The sequence below is a fragment of the Hyperoodon ampullatus genome (assembly GCF_949752795.1).
Source record: "Hyperoodon ampullatus genome assembly, chromosome: 2".
NCBI lineage: Eukaryota > Metazoa > Chordata > Mammalia > Artiodactyla > Ziphiidae > Hyperoodon > Hyperoodon ampullatus.
This window is the reverse complement of record NC_136915.1, coordinates 18,051,666-18,073,409: the sequence shown is the minus strand read 5'-3', so window position 1 is coordinate 18,073,409 and position 21,744 is coordinate 18,051,666. Positions and strand designations below refer to the sequence as shown.

General features: G+C 37.6%; 1 protein-coding gene across 2 annotated transcripts; it reads right to left on the bottom strand.

Moving 5' to 3' along the window:
• Positions 1-946: 946 nt before the first annotated feature.
• Positions 947-20,134, bottom strand: CDC42 (cell division cycle 42). Of its 2 annotated transcripts, none has more exons than XM_079697572.1 (5): positions 20,013-20,134; positions 17,505-17,577; positions 7,057-7,166; positions 6,737-6,934; positions 947-2,074 (listed from the first exon to the last, which is right to left on the bottom strand). In XM_079697572.1, exons 1-5 carry the CDS (start codon positions 20,115-20,117, stop codon positions 1,985-1,987), a joined length of 576 nt encoding a protein of 191 aa, XP_079553698.1. In that variant the 5' UTR covers positions 20,118-20,134; the 3' UTR covers positions 947-1,984. The 2 variants fall into 2 exon arrangements, with proteins under 2 accessions (XP_079553698.1, XP_079553699.1); XM_079697573.1 differs by lacking the exon at positions 947-2,074 and adding an exon at positions 3,433-3,564.
• Positions 20,135-21,744: the final 1,610 nt, after the last annotated feature.

Here is a 21,744-nt window from a genome sequence, read left to right as displayed (position 1 = left end):
GAAATGTGTCCCATATTCAGATTCAAAGCACAGAATCTGGAATCTTATAGAAGCAGTTTGAGGTTAACAACCTAGGAGCAGTGGTTCTCAAACTTGGCTGCATAATGTAAATACCTGGAAAGCTTTTAAATAACCCACTGCTCAAGCTCCACTCTACTAAAGCAGCAAAGTTTGAAAACCACTGATACAGAAAACTTGGAGAAAAATGGCTGCTTTCCAACTGATGGATGGATTTGGAAGTATGCTGCCATTTCCTTCCAAATACATGAGCAGTGAGCTTCCAGAACACTTCTTCACTAAGAACTGTTATAAACCCACTTGGTATTAAAGAGGAGTCTGTAGGTTACCTGCCAAACTTAGGGGAGAAGGCACAAACCTGAATGTGAGGGGAAAAAAAATCTCAAACTGAATTCCACAAAACAAAGTACATTAAATCTTTATGCTCTAAATCCTTATCTTGAAATCTGTTAGAAATTGATGTCATTAAGAGTCAAGTTCCCATTCCTAAATATCTAAAAATTAAGAGGCGGAGGGAAAATAACAACCCCCAGGCTGACTTGTAATGGGTTTTTTTGTTTGTTTGTTTAATACATCTGAAAAGAATGCATATACAAAGAATTCAGACATAAGAAAGCATTGGTTCAACACTAATGAAATCTACAAGAAGTAGGATTTGGGGAAGGTGGGGAAGATTACCTAACATTTTTAAGACTTGGAAACTGCAACCAAAATAAGCTGATAAAATCCCTATTAACACTTAAGAGGAGTCTTCATAAGACTCTCCCCAGGATTTTTATTAAACTAGAGAGCCTCACCTGGCTGCTCTAGGGTTCCTCATATGCAAAACAGAAATAAGGGGATTCCCCTGCCTGGTCCCCATGTTGTTAAATGTTCTCCCCACCCCCACCCTACCCCACCCCACCCCCAGCTTCTTAATGAAGCAGGTCTCCATCCTCATAACTTGAAAGAGGATGTGAATCATCCCATAGACATCTGTCTTCTAGCACCACCCCTCGGATTTCCTCTATATACCAGCTCTTCAGCTGTGTTCTAGGAACACTGTATCATACACTATTAAGCTGCACATCTATGCTAAGCATATTAAGACAATGACTGACAGGGAAAAAAAATGTTTTTTAATTACGTACTCCATTTGGTGTATTTCAAAAGGTGCAATACTTTTCTTCATTTATCAGTGAAAGAAGTTAGAAATTAACTTCAAAAAAAATCAGCAAATGGCAAACAAATTTCCTTGAGAGTCACAGTCACATATATAGTGCATCCTAGAAAAGAGGAGGGGCAAGACAGGTTCCACCCACTTTCATGAGTTTCATCAAATACTGGACCTACTCAAGGGTGGAGAGAAAAGGCAACTTTCAAAAAGGAGTATATTATTAAATGAGGCGTTTACTATACTCCTTCCTAAGAGCACCAGGTGGGGAACACGTTTTCTAAACTAGATCTAGGAAGTGGAATGTGGAATCAATCTATCCTCCTCCCCTTAAGGGCTGTCCAATGGTTAATGAATTAAAAAAAACATGACTAAATAAAAACAAATCCCACACACACTCTCCCGCCCCCCAAAAAAAAGAAAAGAAAAAAAAAAACTAGATATCCCAGATTACTCGCCAGAGTGGAACCCGGAAACAGCTTCAACAACCAAATTAGTCTGTTACAGAGTCATCACAAGCATGCCTTGCTTTTAAACAAAAAAAAATAATAATAATTTTTTTGAAACAACAAAACAAAAACTAGTACTGATCACTTTTCTGACAATACACAATTACTCAAAATTAACTAGTACTGAGAGGGGGAAGGGGGCCATACCTATGGGCCTCGTCTCACACGAGTGCATGTGGGTAGGTGCAGGGCATTTGTCATTATTGCAAAAACGAATTTTAATTTTTAATCTTTAGTTTGATTTAAACATTGCTTTTAGTATGATGCCGACACCAGCTGTGCAGAAAGGGCTCTGGAGAGACGTTCATAGCAGCACACACCTGCGGCTCTTCTTCGGTTCTGGAGGCTCCAGGGCAGCCAATATTGCTTCGTCAAATACATTCTTTAGGCCTTTCTGAAAAGGGGTAGAAAGAAAAAAATGGGCAGTCTGATATTCAGTATAACACAGTTGAAGATCAAATTTAAAACATTCAAAGCCTCAGGAGTTGGCAAATAATGAAACATTAAAAACAACCCTGAATCTCAACACAATCATCTCACTTCACCAAGTTCTGTCCAGGCAGGGCACTGGAAGGCTCCAGCAGTTCAGGAGCAGAGGAGCAGATACTCATGAGTGAGACAGTGGTCCTCTGAGAAAGCTGTTTGCAGACCAATGTATGTCACAAGAAGCCAACAAGCACATGTCATTTGCTCATTCAATATGAGTTTTGTAATATGCTGCTGAAACATTTTACATAAAAACAAGTAAGCAGCTCTGCATTCAAATGAAACAGCTGGATATGGGACAGGACTGAGAGGTTGGGCACCGGGCAGTGGCATCCTTATTATACGGAAGGCGCAGGCAAAGATGGAGAGAGCGATTACAGTAGCTGCATCAAAGACAGTCACTCTAAACTCCCTTTATCCCACCAATTAGAGCCAAGGGGATTCAAGGAAGCAAAAATGTGGGTACCTGATACATATGTAAAACTAGAGCCAGTCAGTGCAACAGGAATAAAGTTTCATCAGGCATTTATACAAACAATTGTATATTTTTAATTTCAAAATTTGAAGGTAACCATAATTGTATGTTTCCCTCACAACAATAAAATCAGAAGCAGGAAAATATAAAGATGGCAGCTTTACATCTCAACATTAACAAACCTTAAGTCAACTGTTAAAATGGATGCTACTCTTAAAAGATAATGTAACAAATGATCTCATAAAGCAGTAGCAGGTACATCAATTATCTTTCCCACCCAGACTGACAAATACTCCACTACAGCACAGACAGCCAAAGCAATAGCAACACAAAGTTTCACTACACAAAGGAAAACCAGAAAAGAATCCTCCCTTCCCCATTACACTGTACTAGGAGGTCACCCTTTTTCCATAAATTTTGTCATGCAATTACAGTTAACAATTGATTGTTAAGAGTAAAATGATGTTTGTGTTATTTTCTCCATCTAGAACTAAGATCTAGAAGTGTTAAACTCTTCTTATTTTCTCCAAGAGGACATTCTTAATGCCAGACCAAGTTCCCTTTTGCAATAGTAATCCAAACCAAACAGCTCTGAGCATCAGGCAACTCAAGCAGCAGAAAGTTAAACAAGTCCAACTTGACTACTGATCACAAAAAATATTCTATAAGATATTGCATTCTTGATCAAAAACTAATACAGAGGTTGCTCTAAGGTGGTGAGTAAAAAGACGCAGAGGCTTTCAAACAGGATGGTTTTATTCCTTTGTTTTTAAACGATCTTTCTACAGTAGTGGGACAGGAAGCAGCAGCAAAGAGGGGAAGGAGAAAACAGTTTAGAATATACAGCACTTCCTTTTGGGTTGAGTTTCCGGAGGCTCGAGGGCAGCTAGGATAGCCTCATCAAACACATTCTTCAGACCTCTCTACAAGACAGAGGGGAGGAGAGAGAATAGCAGCCAGGTTAGAGGATTAGAAAGACCAGCAGATACAACAGCAGTCTGGATTAAATGGGCTGAATTCACAGAAGCAGTGTGCGTTAAGAAAAATAACTGCCAGAAAGCTAGATCTTAAGCCTGTTATCAAGACAGTAAATAAGAGAACAAACTTCTTACCTCAAAAAAGGTTAACTGAGCAAGAAAACAATTTTTGTGAAAATGCCATATGTTGACTTCTATAACAATCACACTTTGAAATCTAAATTACAACATTTTAATGAAAATAATGCCAGAGGAGAGGAATGGATATGTAAGCACAAGATACATGCAGCGAATAATTAGGCCTTGCAGAATTCCCTAGTACTGCTAATGATAAGAATGGCACACATATTTTGGAACTACACCTATTACAATTTCAGGCTTCTGTGAATTCATCCCCTGAATAACTGAAGGACACAAATAGCAGGCTAACAGGCATGCTACATGTTTCTAGATTCAATGACATATCTGGATGGGATTAATCAGGATTTCAGAGTAAACCAGTTTCCCAGAACAAAAGGTTCAGACACTTAGAAAAAGTGTTAATTGTTCAGCAGTACCAACTGGGAGAAATTTAAACAACAGACTCTAGAAACAGCATACACCTCAGTTATTCAGTAATGTTATTAGAGCAAGTAACCACCACCCAATAGGAAAACAAAGAACGGGGTCCTAGAATGAGTTTTAGCAAGCAGTCCAATGCTTTTAGATGTCCGCATGGGTATCAGAGCATAAAGCATGGAGTGAAAAACAAAGAATATTCTCAGATCTATAGGGATTAAGATGCAGAAATACACTTACACCTCAGCCAGAACTCCAGCATGACAGTGCGACTCAGTAGTACTGGTACCAGGTCTACAGACTCACCTAAACTCACCTAAATCTGAAGCCACAGATTTACCTCCCCAAAAAGTTCCACATGTTCTTTAGGTCAGTTGGATCCCAAGTAAAACCTTCCCCCAAAGCCCCAGAGCACGGCTGCGATAACGAGAGCCAGGCCCAGACTACCCCAGCCGCCCCCACCTTGCCCTCCCCCCACCACAGAAGCCTCGAGAACTGGCATTCACACATTCCACTAGGGACAAAATAAATGAGAAATAATAGTAAGCACTTGGAAAGAGGCAAAGAGGTTAAAAAGTTTCCTTCCGTCTGTGTCTGTTACAAAGTAGAAATGATGAAAGTTAAAGTTCCTCTGAAATTCTTTCTACACATCTAGGCGCAAACTCTGGTTGCCAAACATAAAAGGAAGGAGGGAAGATAGAATGAGAAATAAATTTTATAAGGGAAAAAAGAGGAGGACGACAATCAGAAACTAGGGCATGCCTTAATAAGAAGCAAATACTTTCTTGCTTATTGACAAAGATCAATTAATCCCCTACAATACAAAACTAACCCCTGCTTTAATCACACTATCTGATTATATTAAGAGCTCAATTCTAAAGGAACCAACAAACAGAATCTGGAATCCTAAAAAATTCTAGCTCCCAAACAGTACCCAGGGACCCCATTTTCTATCTTCTCTTTTGATTTCTCCGAACTTCAAAATCTGGTAAGAAAAATGTAGTTGCTAAGACCTTTTCAAATTTCTGTTCTCTGGAAAGTGACTATATAAACCTGTTCATACTGTAAAAAACTTTATATGGAAGCATCCAATTCTCTAAAATAAGCTTCACTACAGGCCTAAAATTGGGTCCACATGGCCTACTTGCCTCCATTTCCCCCAAAAGCAACCCGTATTTAGAGAATGGGGATATGCAACAGTTATCTGACTCAAATGTTCCACACACATCCTTCTTCAATACACACACACACACACACACACACACACACACACACTCTTCTGGGGATGGTATCAAAACACAAAAGCATCAGGCATTTAAAAAAATCTCAGTTAGTGCTACATGTGAGAAGATGTAAAATCTTCTCAACTTTTAGATATCTGAAATAGCAATACAACAGAACTAAAACTGCCATGGAAAACTGGGTTTGGGAGAAGAAATTAGGCCGTTAAGTCATCCTGTGAAATATCCAGCTAAGAACAAAAATTTTATCTTTACACATCCAACCCAGGGCTAAACTGGAGATTATTAAATTATGTCTACACACTACATACTAAATACCTAGTACATGTATAATATGTAACTATATATGCTATTTACCTTAGTATACATATCATCAAGAACCCAAGTATTTTTTTTCAAACTTAATAAAAAAGAAAAATCACCTGAAAAAGTAGCATGAGAAATATGTGAATTTCATGTAATTATAAGAAATCTCCACCCTTCAGTCTTGCCTTATTTTAATTAGGCGTGTTTGCTCATTGTTCAAATGTCAAAGTAGAATAAAAGAGTTCTGTGCTAATCATTTACATAATATTTTCCTTTGGTCCCCAAAACAGTACTCAGAGGGGAGAACTGGTTGGCGATACCATGAAGGTAGAGAAAATGAAATCACACAGGTCAGTTATAACTCTCACTCTAAATACCCTAACACTGCTCCCTATCCTCAGAATCTGAAGTTTCCCATCAAACTATGAGAAGAGTTCCAATTAAATCGTTCAGAAAGAAGAGAGGACTGCATAAAGAAGGAACACCTCCAAAAACATAAGAATAGAGACACTATATAAAGGTATGCTTGAGAAATGGCTTAGGTAGCTTTCTCTGACATGAAAGTCTCAAAGATTACAACCAATTCCCTATCCCAGTTGAATTACCCCAGAAACAGTATAGCATCAATTATCAGTACTGATAAAAAAATCAGGTTTATTTAGATGAAATTTTAAGTTGGGGGGGAGGGAGGGGAATCATTCACAGACTCTTGTAAATTTGTGCTAATCTGGACCTTTCCGTTAATTTTTGTTTTTAACACAATCCCTGACCACTACAAATGATTCAGTAAAATGTGGGAGCTCACCAACACAAGAGCTTTATTTAGAGACTAATAATTTTCTCCATAAAAACAGAGACCTCTAACAAAAGAATATATACTGTGAAGCTGGTCACAGTCTTCCTGGGCAGCTTTCTTGAGCACTGCAGACCGCTGTCAGAAATAAGCCCTGAACCCTAATGCTGCTCAAAACCACTCCACTGTAAATAAACGTGGGGTTCCACACAGTCCTCACCTGTGTAAGTGCCGAACACTCCACATACTTGACAGCCTTCAGGTCACGGGCCAGTTTTTCAGCAGTCTCTGGGGTGATAGGCTTCTGTTTATTCTTGGCAAGTTTCTCAATAGTAGAGGGGTCATCTCTGAGATCAATCTGGGTCCCAACAAGCAAGAAAGGAGTCTTTGGACAGTGGTGAGTTATCTCAGGCACCCACTAGAGAAAAGATATTTTAAAAGATACACCTGCATTAATCCACAAGCCTCCAAAGCTACTTACAATCAACAGAAGTTCTATGACAACCTTTTTTTCAGGGCAAGAATATCTGACTAACTCACCTTTTCTTTCACATTTTCGAATGAGGATGGAGAGACCACTGAAAAACAGACTAGAAATACATCTGTTTGTGGATAACTCAGCGGTCGTAATCTGTCATAATCCTCTTGCCCTAAGGGGAAAAAAAACTGGAGAAATCAGCAACTGAATCTGGGTGCCCTCATAGCATTAAAATCACAAATCAGTCAACAGATTAAGCATGCAGCTAACAGCACACTTATCATTAATAAGAAGGCAACTTATTTAACAAAATATATGGCTTTGTAATAGAATATTTGAGCAATATTCTCACTCAGCTAATTCTAGTTAAGAGGTACAAACTATCAGTTATAAAATAAATAAGTCACAGGGATGTAATGTACAGCACAGGAAATACAGTCAATAATATTATAATAACTTTGTATGATGTGTAATATATAAAAATATCAAATAACTATGTTATACACCTGAAACTAATATAATATTGTAAGTCAACTACACATCAGTAAAGAAAAACAAAACCAAAAACCAAAAAAAAATTTCAGGTCCTTAGAACAGCAATGAATTTGTTATGTATTAATTATTTGCTTTGTTACTGATTTGTAGTTTTCAATCTTTGTGTCTACTAGCAACCAAACAATAATGTAACAAAAATAAACTGTTGCTACAGAAATAATTAAAAATCAAATCTACTCAGATCTGATTAAGAAACAATCACAGTTGGGCTTCCCTGGTGGCACAGTGGTTGGGGGTCCGCCTGCCGATGCAGGGGACATGGGTTCGTGCCCCGGGAGGATCCCATGTGCCACGGAGCGGCTGGGCCTGTGAGCCATGGCCGCTGGGCCTGCGCGTCGGGAGCCTGTGCTCCGCAGCGGGAGAGGCCACAGCAGTGAGAGGCCTGTGTACCGCAAAAAAAAAAAAAGAAAAGAAAAGAACCAATCACAGTGAAACTATCTAAGGGAAGAAAAATCTCAATGAAACCCAGCTGACAAAATCCACTGCCCATGACTACCAAAGCAGGTTCACATGTTTAGTTAATGTGTACATGTAAGACCAGTACCTGAAACTGAAAACACATAGAAAAAAATTCAACAAGAATCAATGGATGCTAAATCAATATGGAGGAAACTCTGGTGAAAAGGAGAATATTTGTATGGTCTTAAAGATTATTAATAAACCACAAGGGGAAGAACATAACTACATTGTGAAGAAACAACATCACCTTGACTGAGTGATCAAGATTGTCATCACCAATGAGTGGCAGATGAGTATCATATGCCTCTACATTTATATCTTGAGAAAGACATCACTAAGGTAGTATTCCAACCGAAATAGCATAACTTGTATCTAATCATGAGGAAAGAGACCAAACCCAAAATGAAGAACATTTTTATAAGGGGAGGAGGGAGAGAGGATTCCTGGGCCAGTATTCAATAAAAACATCATGAAAGACCAAAAAAAAAGGGGGGGGGGGGCAGGAGGGCTGAAGAACTGATCCAAATTACAAGAAACTAAAGAGACATGACAATTAAATGCAGTACATGGTCCTATACTAAAAGCAGAAAAAACTGGACTTGGATCAACTGATAAAACTGGAATATAGATGTTAGATTAGAGTATGGTATCAATGCTAAATTACCTTAAGTTGATTACCATTATACAAAAATGTCTCTGTTCTTAGGAAATACATACTTATTCAAGGCTAAATGGCAACTTACTCTCAAATAGTTCAGGGGGAAAAAATTATGTATAAATATGTTGAAAGAGAAAAATACAGCAAATAGGGAAAAAAATTAACAACTGGTAAATTTGGTTAAAGGATGTATGTGGGCTCCTGATACTATTTTTGCAACCGTTCTGTAGGTTTGAAATTATTTCCAGATAAAAAGTGTTTTAAAATATCCATACACATTTCCAAAACTGTGAAGGGAAGGGAAGAGTCACAGAGGAAGGATTTATCAGTCCAATTTCAAAACTGAGCTACAACAATCCTATGTATTAAAAGAATAGCCCTAAAAAACAAACAAACAAACAGAAAAAAAGAAAAAGGGAATTCCCTGGTGGTCCAGTGGTTGGGACTCTGCACTTTCACTGCAGAGGGAACAGGTTCAATCCCTGGTAAGGGAACTAGGATCCCGCATGCCGCACAGCCAAAAAAAAAAACCAAAAAACAAACAAATACAAGAATAGGTAAGTACTTAATGACACTGAACCGTATGCTAAAAATGGTTAAAATGGTAAATTTTGTGTTACATTATTTTACCACAATAAAAAATAACTTTAAGGGGAAAAAAGGAAAGTTAAATATTTTGTATGCCACTGATTTTTTGGTTTTGTTTTGTTTTTGCCAGCATTGAGAGAGAATACAAGAATTCAGGGTAGCTATCAAAACATGATTAAAGATGTCACTCTTACTGCCACTTAAATAACACATCATAAGTAGACAATAAAGGTACTGTCAGGATAATACTCTATGGAAAGTGAATAAAGGTTGAAGGAGAAGTCAAAATAGCAGATATTACAAAACAATAAAACTACCATCAGTAGCTCTAGCATTTACTGAATACTTACTATAGCAATATGCTAGGGTTAGAATCAAAGGAATTCAAAGGTACGCACTAAGTGTAACTCTCACTTCTTAAATTATTAATATAACGTACAACTGTAGACATAGAAGGGATTTGGAAAGGAAAGAATGGGGAAAACAAAATCAGCCAAACTCTAACAATTGTCTCAAACTGCCTGGGCTCTAACACGAGCTGGAGCTTTGAGCCATCACAACCAAAGCTCCAATAAAACAACAAAACAAAAAGTAAATGTAGAAAGTAAGACAACAAAACAGTTAACCAAGCTGTGTGAAAAGTACAGACGTTCACACACCTTTTCTTAGCCCTAGACCCTATTCAAATGGAATATATTTCACAAAAATTAAGTCTGGCATACTAGAAAAGGCTTCATTTTTAGTCATTCAGCTCCTGCATCAAAAACAGATCCAAGTCTGTATTCCTGAGCACCACTAGGGGCATCTAAATAAATGCCCAATGTTTTACATGCAACCAACTTTCTATTCAGATGGACTGGTGACAGAAAACAAATATAGCCATTCTTTTTTAACACTAGATCCAAAGCAGTACTGGTCTGTCCATATACTTGCAATGAACAAGGCCTCAAAGCTATACATCTTTTCCTTTCCCAAGGAGAAAAAAACTAAAATTGTTCGATAAACAAAAAGTAGGCTACCTTACATCTCCATCTGCTACAAGTGCTACATTTAAGAAAACAGAATGAGTACGATCCCTTAGATGAGCAAGATTCTTCAATATCCAAGCATAATTTATCCAGCTAAAATCTATCCTCTAAGTATGAGGCGGCACTATCATTTAACATACTTTAAGGTACACAACATGATCAAGAAAACTTCACTCTACTGTGTAAGACAGGTTTTGACTACAAGTCTTAAATTATATCTACTCTAACAGTACACCAGCTCATCACTTAACTTCTAATACTTGACAAAAAGCAATGATACATCTCATGAGTTGCTGGTTTTTTTCCTTCCTCACAATCTCATATTCAGAATTTGAATTCAAGAGAAACTAAGTCAGTTTGAACTGAGGGCTCTGGTCCATATGAAAAATCTGAAATGGTCTCATGGTATGAAAAGTAAGAATACTGCTAAAAAACAACACTTTCAGAGAATTCCAGTAGGACATTATAAACCCAAGAAGACAAATTAAACATTTCACAGAATTTACCACTACAAATTAAAACCTAAACATTTTTTCTACAACCAAGTACTCCAAATTTAATGGCACTTAGTGATCCCTGCTTCCTCTGTGCTACGGAACTTACTCCTAAATAATTCCATACCTTTTATATCATAAAAGAAAAAAAAAATCCAAAAATAAATGGGGACACTCTGGAACCTGAGATTCCTACCATTATATGTATAACATCTGTAAAAATCTATACTATTGCATGTTAATGCAGAATTTACTGAAGATTCAAATCTTAGTCGTACCGCCTTTGGAAGGTTCTACAGTAGCACTAAACTAGAGACCAAAGCAGCTATAAATATCTCTATGGAGAGCGCTGTCATTCCTGATAATGTAATTGATCAGTAACTGCAGAAGGTTGCCAGATACTAGAAAACACCTCAATGAAAGGAGTTTATTTTTCAAAAACAAAACAAACAAAAAACAGAATCAGCTAAACCAGGTCAAAGTGCACCACTATGACTTGTTCTGAATATTCTTCTTCTGCTAAGGAAGAGAATAATATTAGCTGTACACCAAACACATTCCAGTCCTTGTGCTGGGGTTTTTTTAATAGTGAAGTGCGTGAATCATAAATACACAGCTCCTGAGTTTTTACATACGTATACACTTTATTAAACTATCACTGAATCTTCACAACACCTCTAAAAGGAAAATATTTAAACATTTTATATATCAAGGTAATTAAGCCCCACACAGTTAAGCAACTTGTCAACTATCTAGCTAACTGCTCTATCTAGCATCAAAGTCCAACCTTTCTCTTATTTATTACCACGGTAAGTCCAGAATGATTGACTGTGACAATGATTAAAATGTAAAAATGAAGCTAGCTTTTGAAAATTGAACCTAAGAAAACAATTAAGACTATATATAAATAAAATAAATGAGAATGGGGAAAAACAAATTTAATGTAAACATAAATGAACCCAACTGTATTCCAAATAACACAGCCACACTTTGGGGGGGGGGTGGATAACAAGTCCAAGTAACTTTTGAACAAGGAACTTTGTATGCTATTAGACCAAAGAAAAAAATTACTGCAAACAAATCTTGAACTCTTCTTACATATTTGTTTTTCACAGTGGTATGGTATTTCAATTCTGAAACTATTTTGTGTGTATTGCAGGACTGAAAACAGGTACATCTTTTGGGGAAACTAGCTTCTAACTATAGAAGAAATGGAGATGAAAAATATGGAATTGGTGAGGGCAAAGAAGACTGCCTGAGTTGGACTAAATTGGAGGTATCAACAAAAACTCATTATCCAGAATAAACGTGTTAATATTTTCTTCCCTAGTTGAATGAATGATATTCAGGACAAGTCACTGTGGTGCAGAACAAGTCACTAGCATGTTACAACTCTTTTGCTGTCTTATCTCTGTCCACACCTCTGTAGCAATGAGCATATCTAGCACCTAGATTCCCATTTTGCAACAACTGTAGGAAAAATTGATTCAGGCAAGAATTGTCAATGGTTATTAAATCTAGAGGGGGTGCTATTTAATGACAACAGAATATTTACACCATTTTAATGTATGTCCTCACAAATTAATTATTAATTATAAAAGGAAAAATTCTAAACATATAGTAGGAAAACTGGACAACACCTTAATCAAGTGATCAAAATTACTTTTACCAAAAGGTGATACTCTGAGATGGACGTAACATTACTGATCTGGTATTCTAACCAAATATGCAATATCCTGAATCTACTCATGAGGAAATGGACAACCTCAAACTGAGAAACATTCTGTAAAATAAGTGGCCTGTTTCCTTAAAAAAATGCCAATACCATAAAAGGCTGAGGTTCCATACTAAAGGATACTAACCAAAGAGAGTGACAACTACATGCAGTGTGTGATCCTAGGTCAGAACCTATACAAGAAAAATTGCTCTAAGGGACAATATTAGGACAACTGACAAAATTAGAGAGTTGACTACAAGTTAAAGTTTAAAATGTTATATATAATGTCAAATTTCCTAAATTTGATAAGTGCACTGTAAGAGAATATCCTTGCTCTTAAGAAGTATACAGTGAAGCATTAAGAAACAAAAGGGCATGATGTATGCAACCTCTCTAATGGCGTAGAAATAAAAGCAATATGCATATAGAGCTGGAGAATGTCACAAAAGGTTAAGAATTGGTGAACCTGGTAAGGAGTTCTTTGTATTAGCAACTTTTCTGTAAGCCTGAAGTTAAATCAAGACAAAAAGTGACAAAAAAGAATGTGTGTCCAAATACTAAAATGTTTCGGTAGTAAAGATCATAATATGAAAGAAAATTGCAAACAGACCCCTATATTAATAACAAAAGAAGTTAAACAAATTGTGGTGTGAACTGCCACACAATGGACTACTGTGTAACCATGAAGACTATGACACACAAGTACAACACTGAGAGGTATCACCATGCTTTTCTTTTAAGAGATAAAGTCAGGTACAGAGAGAAGAATATCCTTTTTTTTCCTATGTATAAATACAATGAATGTATAGGAAGAGCTCTGTTTAGGACATACACTAAGATGTGATTGTCTCTGGATATACAGATGCTTTTTCATTTTCTCCTTTTGCTTATCTATATTTTGATTTTCCTGTAATAAGCAAAACCTGTGATCTCTATAATAAAGAATAAATTTTGACATAGAAAGGAATTGGTGGTGGAATTGGAATTATTCAATATGAAAAAGAGCCTATGATAAACATATTGTGAAAAAAGCTAAGTATAGAACTATATACACAATAGTAAAACATGTGCAAAAAAATAAATAAATAACTGTGGAAACTCATTAAACAAGAATTTGGGGGACTTCCCTGGTGGTCCAGAGGCTAAGACTCTGCGCTCCCAATGCAGGGGGCCCGGGTTTGATCCCTGGTCAGGGAACTAGATCCCACGTGCTGCAACTAAGAGTTCGCATGCCTCAACTAAAAAGACCCCGCGAGTCACAACTAAGACCCAGCGCAGGCAAATAAATTAAAAAATATTAAAAAAAAGAATTTGGTGTTGTGACCACAGGGGCAGAAATAAAGCTATGAAACAGAGGGAGAGTCCTATCTCTGGTCTTAAGCGATATTATTTTAATATATCTATAAGAGTTTCAGCCAAAGACAGGAATAGTATAAAAAGAATTCTAAACGACTCTATTCAATATCTTGTAATAACCTATAATGGAAAAGAATCTGAGAAAGAAAAAAAATATATATATATATAAAACTGAATCACTTTGCAGTACACCTGATATTAACACAACATTGTAAATTAATTATACTTCAGTTTTTAAAAGGTTTTAAAAAAGAATAAATAAATTAAAGAATTCAAAATAAAATAACACCATCAAGAGGTTAAAAGTAACCAAACAGTTAAAGGAAGTCAGAGGCTATCTCAGTGGGGATGAAAGCTTTAGCAGAAAGAAAATTGAGTTAATGGCATGACTTGAACCAGGACTCTGAGATTAAGGCCTTTGGAGAAGGACACACAGTCTCCCTGTAGGTATGTCAAAGACAGGAGACTCGGGCCTCCCTGGTGGCGCAGTGGTTGAGAGTCCGCCTGCCGATGCAGGGGATACGGGTTCGTGCCCCGGTCTGGGAGGATCCCATATGCCGCGGAGCGGCTGGGCCCGTGAGCCATGGCTGCTGAGCCTGCGCATCCGGAGCCTGTGCTCCGCAACGGGAGAGGCCACAACAGTGAGAGGCCCGCATACCACAAAAAAAAAAAAAAAAAAAAAAAAAAAAAAAAAAAGACAGGAGACTCAATCTGGATGCCTACAGTCCCAGGTCTCCAGTGCCTGTCAAAAAAGATCTCTGGCTTATAGCGACCTTAACCAGTTGAGGTGAAAGCTCCCCAATTTGCCTGGTATAGTCAAATAATTTCCTTAGTGAATGTCCTTTAACCCCTAGAAAGATTCAGAATCTAATATAGAGATGAAATAAATCAACATTATTATTGTTAATTTTCAGTTACAGTTAGGAATAACCTATTCTTATTTAATACTCAGTGTCTATAATATTTAAAACAATCACCATGGGACTTTGCTGGTGGCACAATGGTTAAGAATCTGCCTGCCGATGTAAGGGACATGGGTTTGAGCCCTGGTACAGGAAGATTCCACATGTCGTGGAGCAACTAAGGCCGTGCGCCACAACTACTAAGCCTGTGCTCTAGAGCCCATGAGCCACAACTACTGAGCCCGCGTGCCATAACTACTGAAGCCTGCGTGCCTAGAGCCCATGTTCCACAATAAGAGAAGCCACTGCAATGAGAAGCCCGCGCACCGCAACGAAGAGTAGCCCCCACTCGCCGCAACTAGAGAGAGCCTGCACGCAGCAACAAAGACCCAACGCAGCCAAAAATAAATAAATAAATAAATAAATTTTTAAAAAAACTATCACCATGTTAAAGAACATGATAGATTAGTTTTCTGATTCCAATTTAAACTGTGTAATTGAGTAACTGATCTTGAGGGGTTTTTGTTGAAAATGTTAAGAATTTTATGAAAGTTGTAAATAATACTGTTTAAGATAAATTAAAACAAATACAGAAAATCATAAATTATCAGGTTTATTAAAGTTACATATGTAAAAACTTGGAAATGTTTCACTTGTCAGGTCAAGCAAACTGAACTGCTTAAAACAGAAAAGTAAATACATTAAGTTTATAAATGCAATCTGAAGTGCTAGAAGAAATTTAACAGTTGTAAATGAGGCTGACTGGGATTAAAGTCTGACCAATCCAAGTTAAATAAACCAATATTAATCAAAGGACCCTAAGCCACCTTGAGAACAATCTATCAAAACTGACTGTTTTAATAAAAGATTTAGTAAGTGTGCAACTAAATTTAAAGGCTTACCCACTCCCAAACTAAGACTATACAAAGACCTGCATACAAATGTTCATAGCACCATTATCCATCATAGCTTAAAATTAGAACCCAAACAACCAGCAACTCGTAAATGGATAAAACAAATTGTGCTATATTCATAGACTGGAATACAACTCAACAATAAAAAGAAACAAACTACTGATACACATAACATAGATGAATCTCAAACAAATTATGCTAAGTGCAAGAAGTAAAACACAAAAGGCTACAGACTGTATGGTTCCACTGATATGAAATTCTAGAAAAGCAAAATCATAGTGACAGAAAGCAGATCTGTGGTTGCCTAGGGCCAGGTCAAGGGAAGGGACTGACTATAAAGGGCAAAAGGAAACTCTTTAGGATGATGTATCTTGATTATGGTGGAGGTTACACAACTATATGGTCAGCAAAAATAATCAAACTGAACACTTAAAATGAGTGAATTCTATTGTATTATACTTCAATAAAGCTAAAAAAATAAACACATTAAAACATAAAGGTTTATAAAAATAAGCTTTGAAATTTGAAAATAAAATTTAAAATTAATTTTCAACCCCAAGTAGCCATAAATTGTCTTCTCTCTGTATATAGATTGCCTCCAAGGGCACACAGAAACACAAAAAAATCCCTCAACTACCACGAAATGTAGGTCATTATCTCATTTTGTCTATCTTCCAAGTTTCCTCTAATATACCATTACTCATAATTTTTAATTCATAAAAACTTTAAAGGCCTAAAACACCATTAGAAAGCCACTGATCTCTGGGGCTTCCCTGGTGGCACAGTGGTTAAGAATCTGCCTGCCAATGCAGGGGACACAGGTTCGAGCCCTGGTCCGGCAAGATCCCACATGCCGTGGAGCAACTAAGCCCGCGCGCCACAACTACTGAGCCCGCATGCCTAGAGCCCATGCTCCACAACAAGAGAAGCCACCGCAATGAGAAGCCTGTGCACTGCAACGAAGAGTAGCCTTTGCTCGCCGCAACTAGAGAAAGCCCGCACGCAGCAACAAAGATCCAACGCAGCCCAAAATAAAAATAAATTAAAAATAAATAACTTTATTAAAAAAAAAAAGCCACTGGTCTCTTAACTGTTTACTATTGTCTCTCCATTTCACCCTCCCAATTGAATCTAGACAGCTCCTTATAGTGGGCAGTATGATACACTCCATACGAGCAATATGTCAGCTGACAGACAGTAAGAGGGTAACTCATAAAAAGCGAAAAAGTTAAGATTCCTACATACCAAAAGGATACCTTTCTGAATTTCTCCTTTGCCTAACTGAGCTGATGACAACAGAAACAACAGAGAAAAGTCAGAAATGAAGATGTGCAGCTACTGTTAAAACAAGGAAAAAACACTGAGAAATTGGGAATACTTAAGGAAGAAAGAAATTTGTTCCTTAAATCTAAAAAGTTGACCACAAATGTCAATACTGTGAGCTAGATATTGGTTTGCCCTCAAAATATTTTCAAATGTAGTATAAAATAACAAGCTATAGTATGATAATATAAGAAGCTACCTGTACATATAATATGCAGACACATAAAGTAAGTCTTCAAATATCAGAGTGATAGTACAGCCTGTCTAAGGTACTCTGCTCTCATCCTATTTTATCTCCTTCCACACCATCCATCCAGGGTACCCCAAATGCCTATTTGCTATTCCAGGTCTGGGACCGCTTCTCGGTCAAGCATCGACCATCATAATATTCAATCCTGCTATTAACAAAAGGCAAATGGTTTGCTAATATTCTAGTTTCCCAAGTGTCCAAAAAAAGACAACCACCAGCTGTTATAGTTACAGACCAAAACATTGTAAAAGACATCAAGTTTTCACCTGCAGTATCAAAAAGTCCAAGAGTATAAGGCTCTCCACCAATCATAACTGTGACTGCATAGTTGTCAAAAACCTAAAACATAAAAATATGACATTGTTAGTGTGCAAGGGGATGGTCAAAACAGGACAGGACAACTCTTAGGCTAAGACAATGTTTCCTTCCCAAGACTCAACCACCTCTTAGTCCATCTTTCTTTTATGACCAACCTTGCCAACTAAGCCCTTGCATGACCTAATAGTTCTTGAAAAAAGTGGCAGGAGATGTATTCTGGGATGTCTGCTCTACCGCAGCAGCTTGGATAAAAACCCACAGAAGGCTTAGCGGTGTCACAGGAGCAGAGTCCCCTGGCTATACAAAATGATCCTATTCAAGTTTGAAACTTTTGAGACAGTAGTTTAAAGTTTACCTCAATTTTCAACCTGATTTCTAAGAGACTATTTCTTCATAGACCATTTCCTTTTAGTCTAGTATTAAAATCTCCTAGATCCATGATAATCTTTTTCCTTTCAGGGTTGAAGGCAGGAGCAGCCTTGTTGCAAACATTCCCATTAGAGAGAAATGTAGGTTCCCTCAAGGTACTCAAGGAAAGTGTCTAAGAAACGGCTGGCAGATTTTTTGTTGGGACTTCATGAATAAAACTCATGTTATTGGGTACAAATCACATGACCTAAGGTACCTTCTTTGAATTGGGTATACTTAAGGATAGTATATAGGTAGGGGTGTGTGTGTGTGTTTATGTACACTTAAGGATAGTGAATAGGGTACACTATTTGTAAACAGACTGTAAAACCCATTAACAAACTTAGTATATACTAATATTGGTTGTACTAAGTTATTTGTGAAAATGGGAGCTAACAGTGCTAAATGAAAAAAGACCCAACACTAATTCATGGACTCCTCTGAATTAATTTACAATTGAAAAGCAAGGCTTTGCAACCCGGAGGAGGATGTTACGTTTTAACATCAGCTCTGTTTAACACTAATTTTCTGGTTCACGTTTTAGTGGGTTGTTGGGAGCTTGTTTAAATGTAAGCAAGAGTGGACTGGAAGCAAGGGCTTTGGGGGAGGTGGTAGTTAAAGGAAAGTCAGTTCTTGACAACAAGAACAAGGAAGTGTAAAGAATGTGGTTAAGCTCTCAAACCATTCAGGTTATTTTCTTAAGTCATACCTAACCCTTTTCCAGAGATCCATATACAAACACATACATAAAGCACCCATAAGCCCTCCTTAAATAGAATGCCTAGACTCAGAAACCATGTTTATAAGAAAACAACTTTAAATGGAGACTGAAACACAAACAATCTGACAGTTGCCCTCACTCAAGATCCACAAAATCGATGTATCTCTAAAAGTCCCCTAAAAGTCCCTTTCAATCTCAGAACTTCTTTCACTTACGAATGTCCCCAAATGGGCCAACTCAAAAATACGATTTTGTATTTTAAAATATGATTTATCCCCCTCAAAGAAACCTAATTTTTCTTCCAATAGCCTGGGCCTACTTCAATCACTTTATATGCCCTGGGACATTATAGACTTTCAATTACAATTAAACATAATCACCAAGGCTTTAACCTGTCACCCTCTTAAAAATGCTCTCATCTCTGAAGATTAACCTAAAATAATGATACACTTTCTTCCTTTTTCCTTCCAAACAATACTAGTCCCATATTAATCATACACAGGTGCTTCATAACCCACCCCTACAAGAGCTCACTTCACAGAGGTGGTTACTGCCAGGCCAGGCCAACCCTAGCTCCTCTCTCACCACAGAACAGACATCTATGTTTAATATAATTACACAACTGGACTGGTCAACCAACCTGGGACAAACACTGGATCCCCAAACACATTCACAATGAGTGTTACTCTAAATAACTGTCTCTGTCTCTCTCTCACTTCAGTATCTTTGTTATTCCCATTTTCCCTCTACTCTTCCAAGGAGCTGATAAAAAGCATTTGTGGGAGAGCATCCCCAAAGGCTTCTTCTGTTGATGTACTCATAAGAAAAACAGGTCTTCTGCGCCTCTAAAAACCAGTCTGGAGCTCCATTACTGCTAGGACAACAGCTCCATAAGCTTTCCTTCTATTCCCTAAGGAGAATAAGTGGAGACACATACTACTTTCCCTGAAGTTACAAGACCCCCAAAATCATCCCAGAAGACCTCCAAACACTGATTAATCATTGGCCAAGATATCAAAAAAAATCACCTCATTCCAAAATGTAGGGCATACTTCTCCAAACTGAGACCACCACTCTTTAGAATCTTGTCTATTGGAGTTTTGCCTCCCAGCACTTCTTGCAAACCCTTGTATCACCCCTTCTGACTTTCCACTGATTTTTCAGCTGTTTAATTTTAAAGTGTATATAATTTACCCATGAGAAGTCAAGATCTTTAAAAACAGGAAACAAAGGCAGACAACAGAACAATTTCAGTACACAGAGAAAGTTTTCAAAAGGATATTAAATTATAATATATTTCACTAATAGATGGAAGCTTTATACTTACAGTCGGTACATACTCAGATGGAAATTTGTTTGTTGTGTAGGATATCAGGAGACATGTTTTACCAACGGCACCATCGCCCACAACAACGCACTTAATTGTCTGCATTGCTGAAACAGTTTTGTATCCACTTTAAATATTTCAAATTTGATGATGACCTACAAAAGGATTAAAGATATTTCTGTTAATTATTTGTACTTATACGTGTGTTTTTTTTTCCTTCAATTAGCAACAGGCTCTCTCATTCAGAGCAATAACAGAACCAGCAACCCAACTACTAGGGCTAAAAGAACCTAAAAAGAGAAATAGTGACTTGCAAATAAGAGTCAATTTTCTAAGTTTCTGATCCTTGCCTGTTTCCTCTTTTTTTTTAATTAATTAATTTACTTATTTATTTATTTATTTTTGGCTGTGTTGGGTCTTCGTTTCTGTGCGAGGGCTTTCTCCAGTTGGGGCAAGTGGGGGCCACTCTTCATCGCGGTGTGCGGGCCTCTCACTATCACGGCTTCTCTTGTTGCAGAGCACAGGCTCCAGACGCCCAGGCTCAGTAGTTGTGGCTCACGGGCCTAGTTGCTCCATGGCATGTGGGATCTTCCCAGACCAGGGCTCGAACCCGTGTCCCCTGCACTGGCAGGCAGATTCTCAACCACTGCGCCACCAGGGAAGCCCAGCTGTTTTCGACTTAAGTGTTTTTTAAAAAATCAAAAGTAGCATAAAGAGCAGCATGTCTTTTTATAATGAAAGAGAAGAGGCTATTTCAAAATGAATCCCACGTACTATGTCAAGTGTTACTTTGTGCAACTTTTCCTTCAGTTGTACATGCCGACACATGTGTGTGTACAGGTATATGTGTACTAGACTGCAATACAAAGACCACTGCTTCAAAGAATGGTCCATTTACCCAACCTCAGAGCTATAGTTACTCAGGCTATAACCAATAAGCAGCAGAGCACCACCACCTCCCGTCTAATAGATGAGCAACATGAGGGATGGGACAAAGATCAGGGTGATCCCTGGTCTCAGTAGCTCTTTTAGCACCAAGTTGCCTAGTTACTAATTCAATATTCATGGCATGAAGAGGTCAAAACCTAGATTTTCATAATGAAAAAGTCAGATCACTCTAAAGCATTCTAACTTACAAAAAGATACAATTACTTTAGCTTCTCTTACTGTACTCCTTCATTCTAAGAAGCTATTGATTACAAATGCACCAAGGATTTATGACATTTCATCAATTCTGAATGCTTGTTTTCACACTTAAACATTTCTAAAATCAGAACATATCTTTACCGAAGGTTCCTTACCCTTGTTACCAGCCACTTTCCCCCCACATTTTGACATCTACGAAATTGGGATATATGACATCTTAGAGTCAATGAAAAATTATAACAGTTTTTCTGGAAGAATAAAGAAGAAACACCACACCCTCTATACCTACATTTTAAGATAAAATCCTTTCTCGATTATAATTCTGAAGGGATTACAATTTCTTGTTAGCTAAAGCTGCCAGCTTATTAAACATAAAAATGTCACAGAACCATCTAACTGTGGATTGGATGCCAGGCCTATATGCTCGTACAGTAACCTTCACAACTCTTAATCATGACTTATAAGTCTGTTAACATCTCTGTATTGGGGCTTCCCTGGAAGAGTGGTTAAGAATCCGCCTGCCAATGCAGGGGACATGGGTTCAAGCCCTGGTCTGGGAAGATCCTACATGCCGCGGAGCAGCTGG

Coding starts and splice junctions, on each gene's coding strand:
- CDC42 (XM_079697572.1), bottom strand. CDS start 20,117: ATGCAGACAATTAAGTGCGTTGTTGTGGGCGATGGTGCCGTTGGTAAA. Junction 7,167..17,504: donor TGGACTTTTTGATACTGCAG/GTGAAAACTTGA, acceptor TTTTCCCCTTAG/GGCAAGAGGATTATGACAGA. Junction 6,935..7,056: donor TCGAAAATGTGAAAGAAAAG/GTGAGTTAGTCA, acceptor TCTTTTCTCTAG/TGGGTGCCTGAGATAACTCA.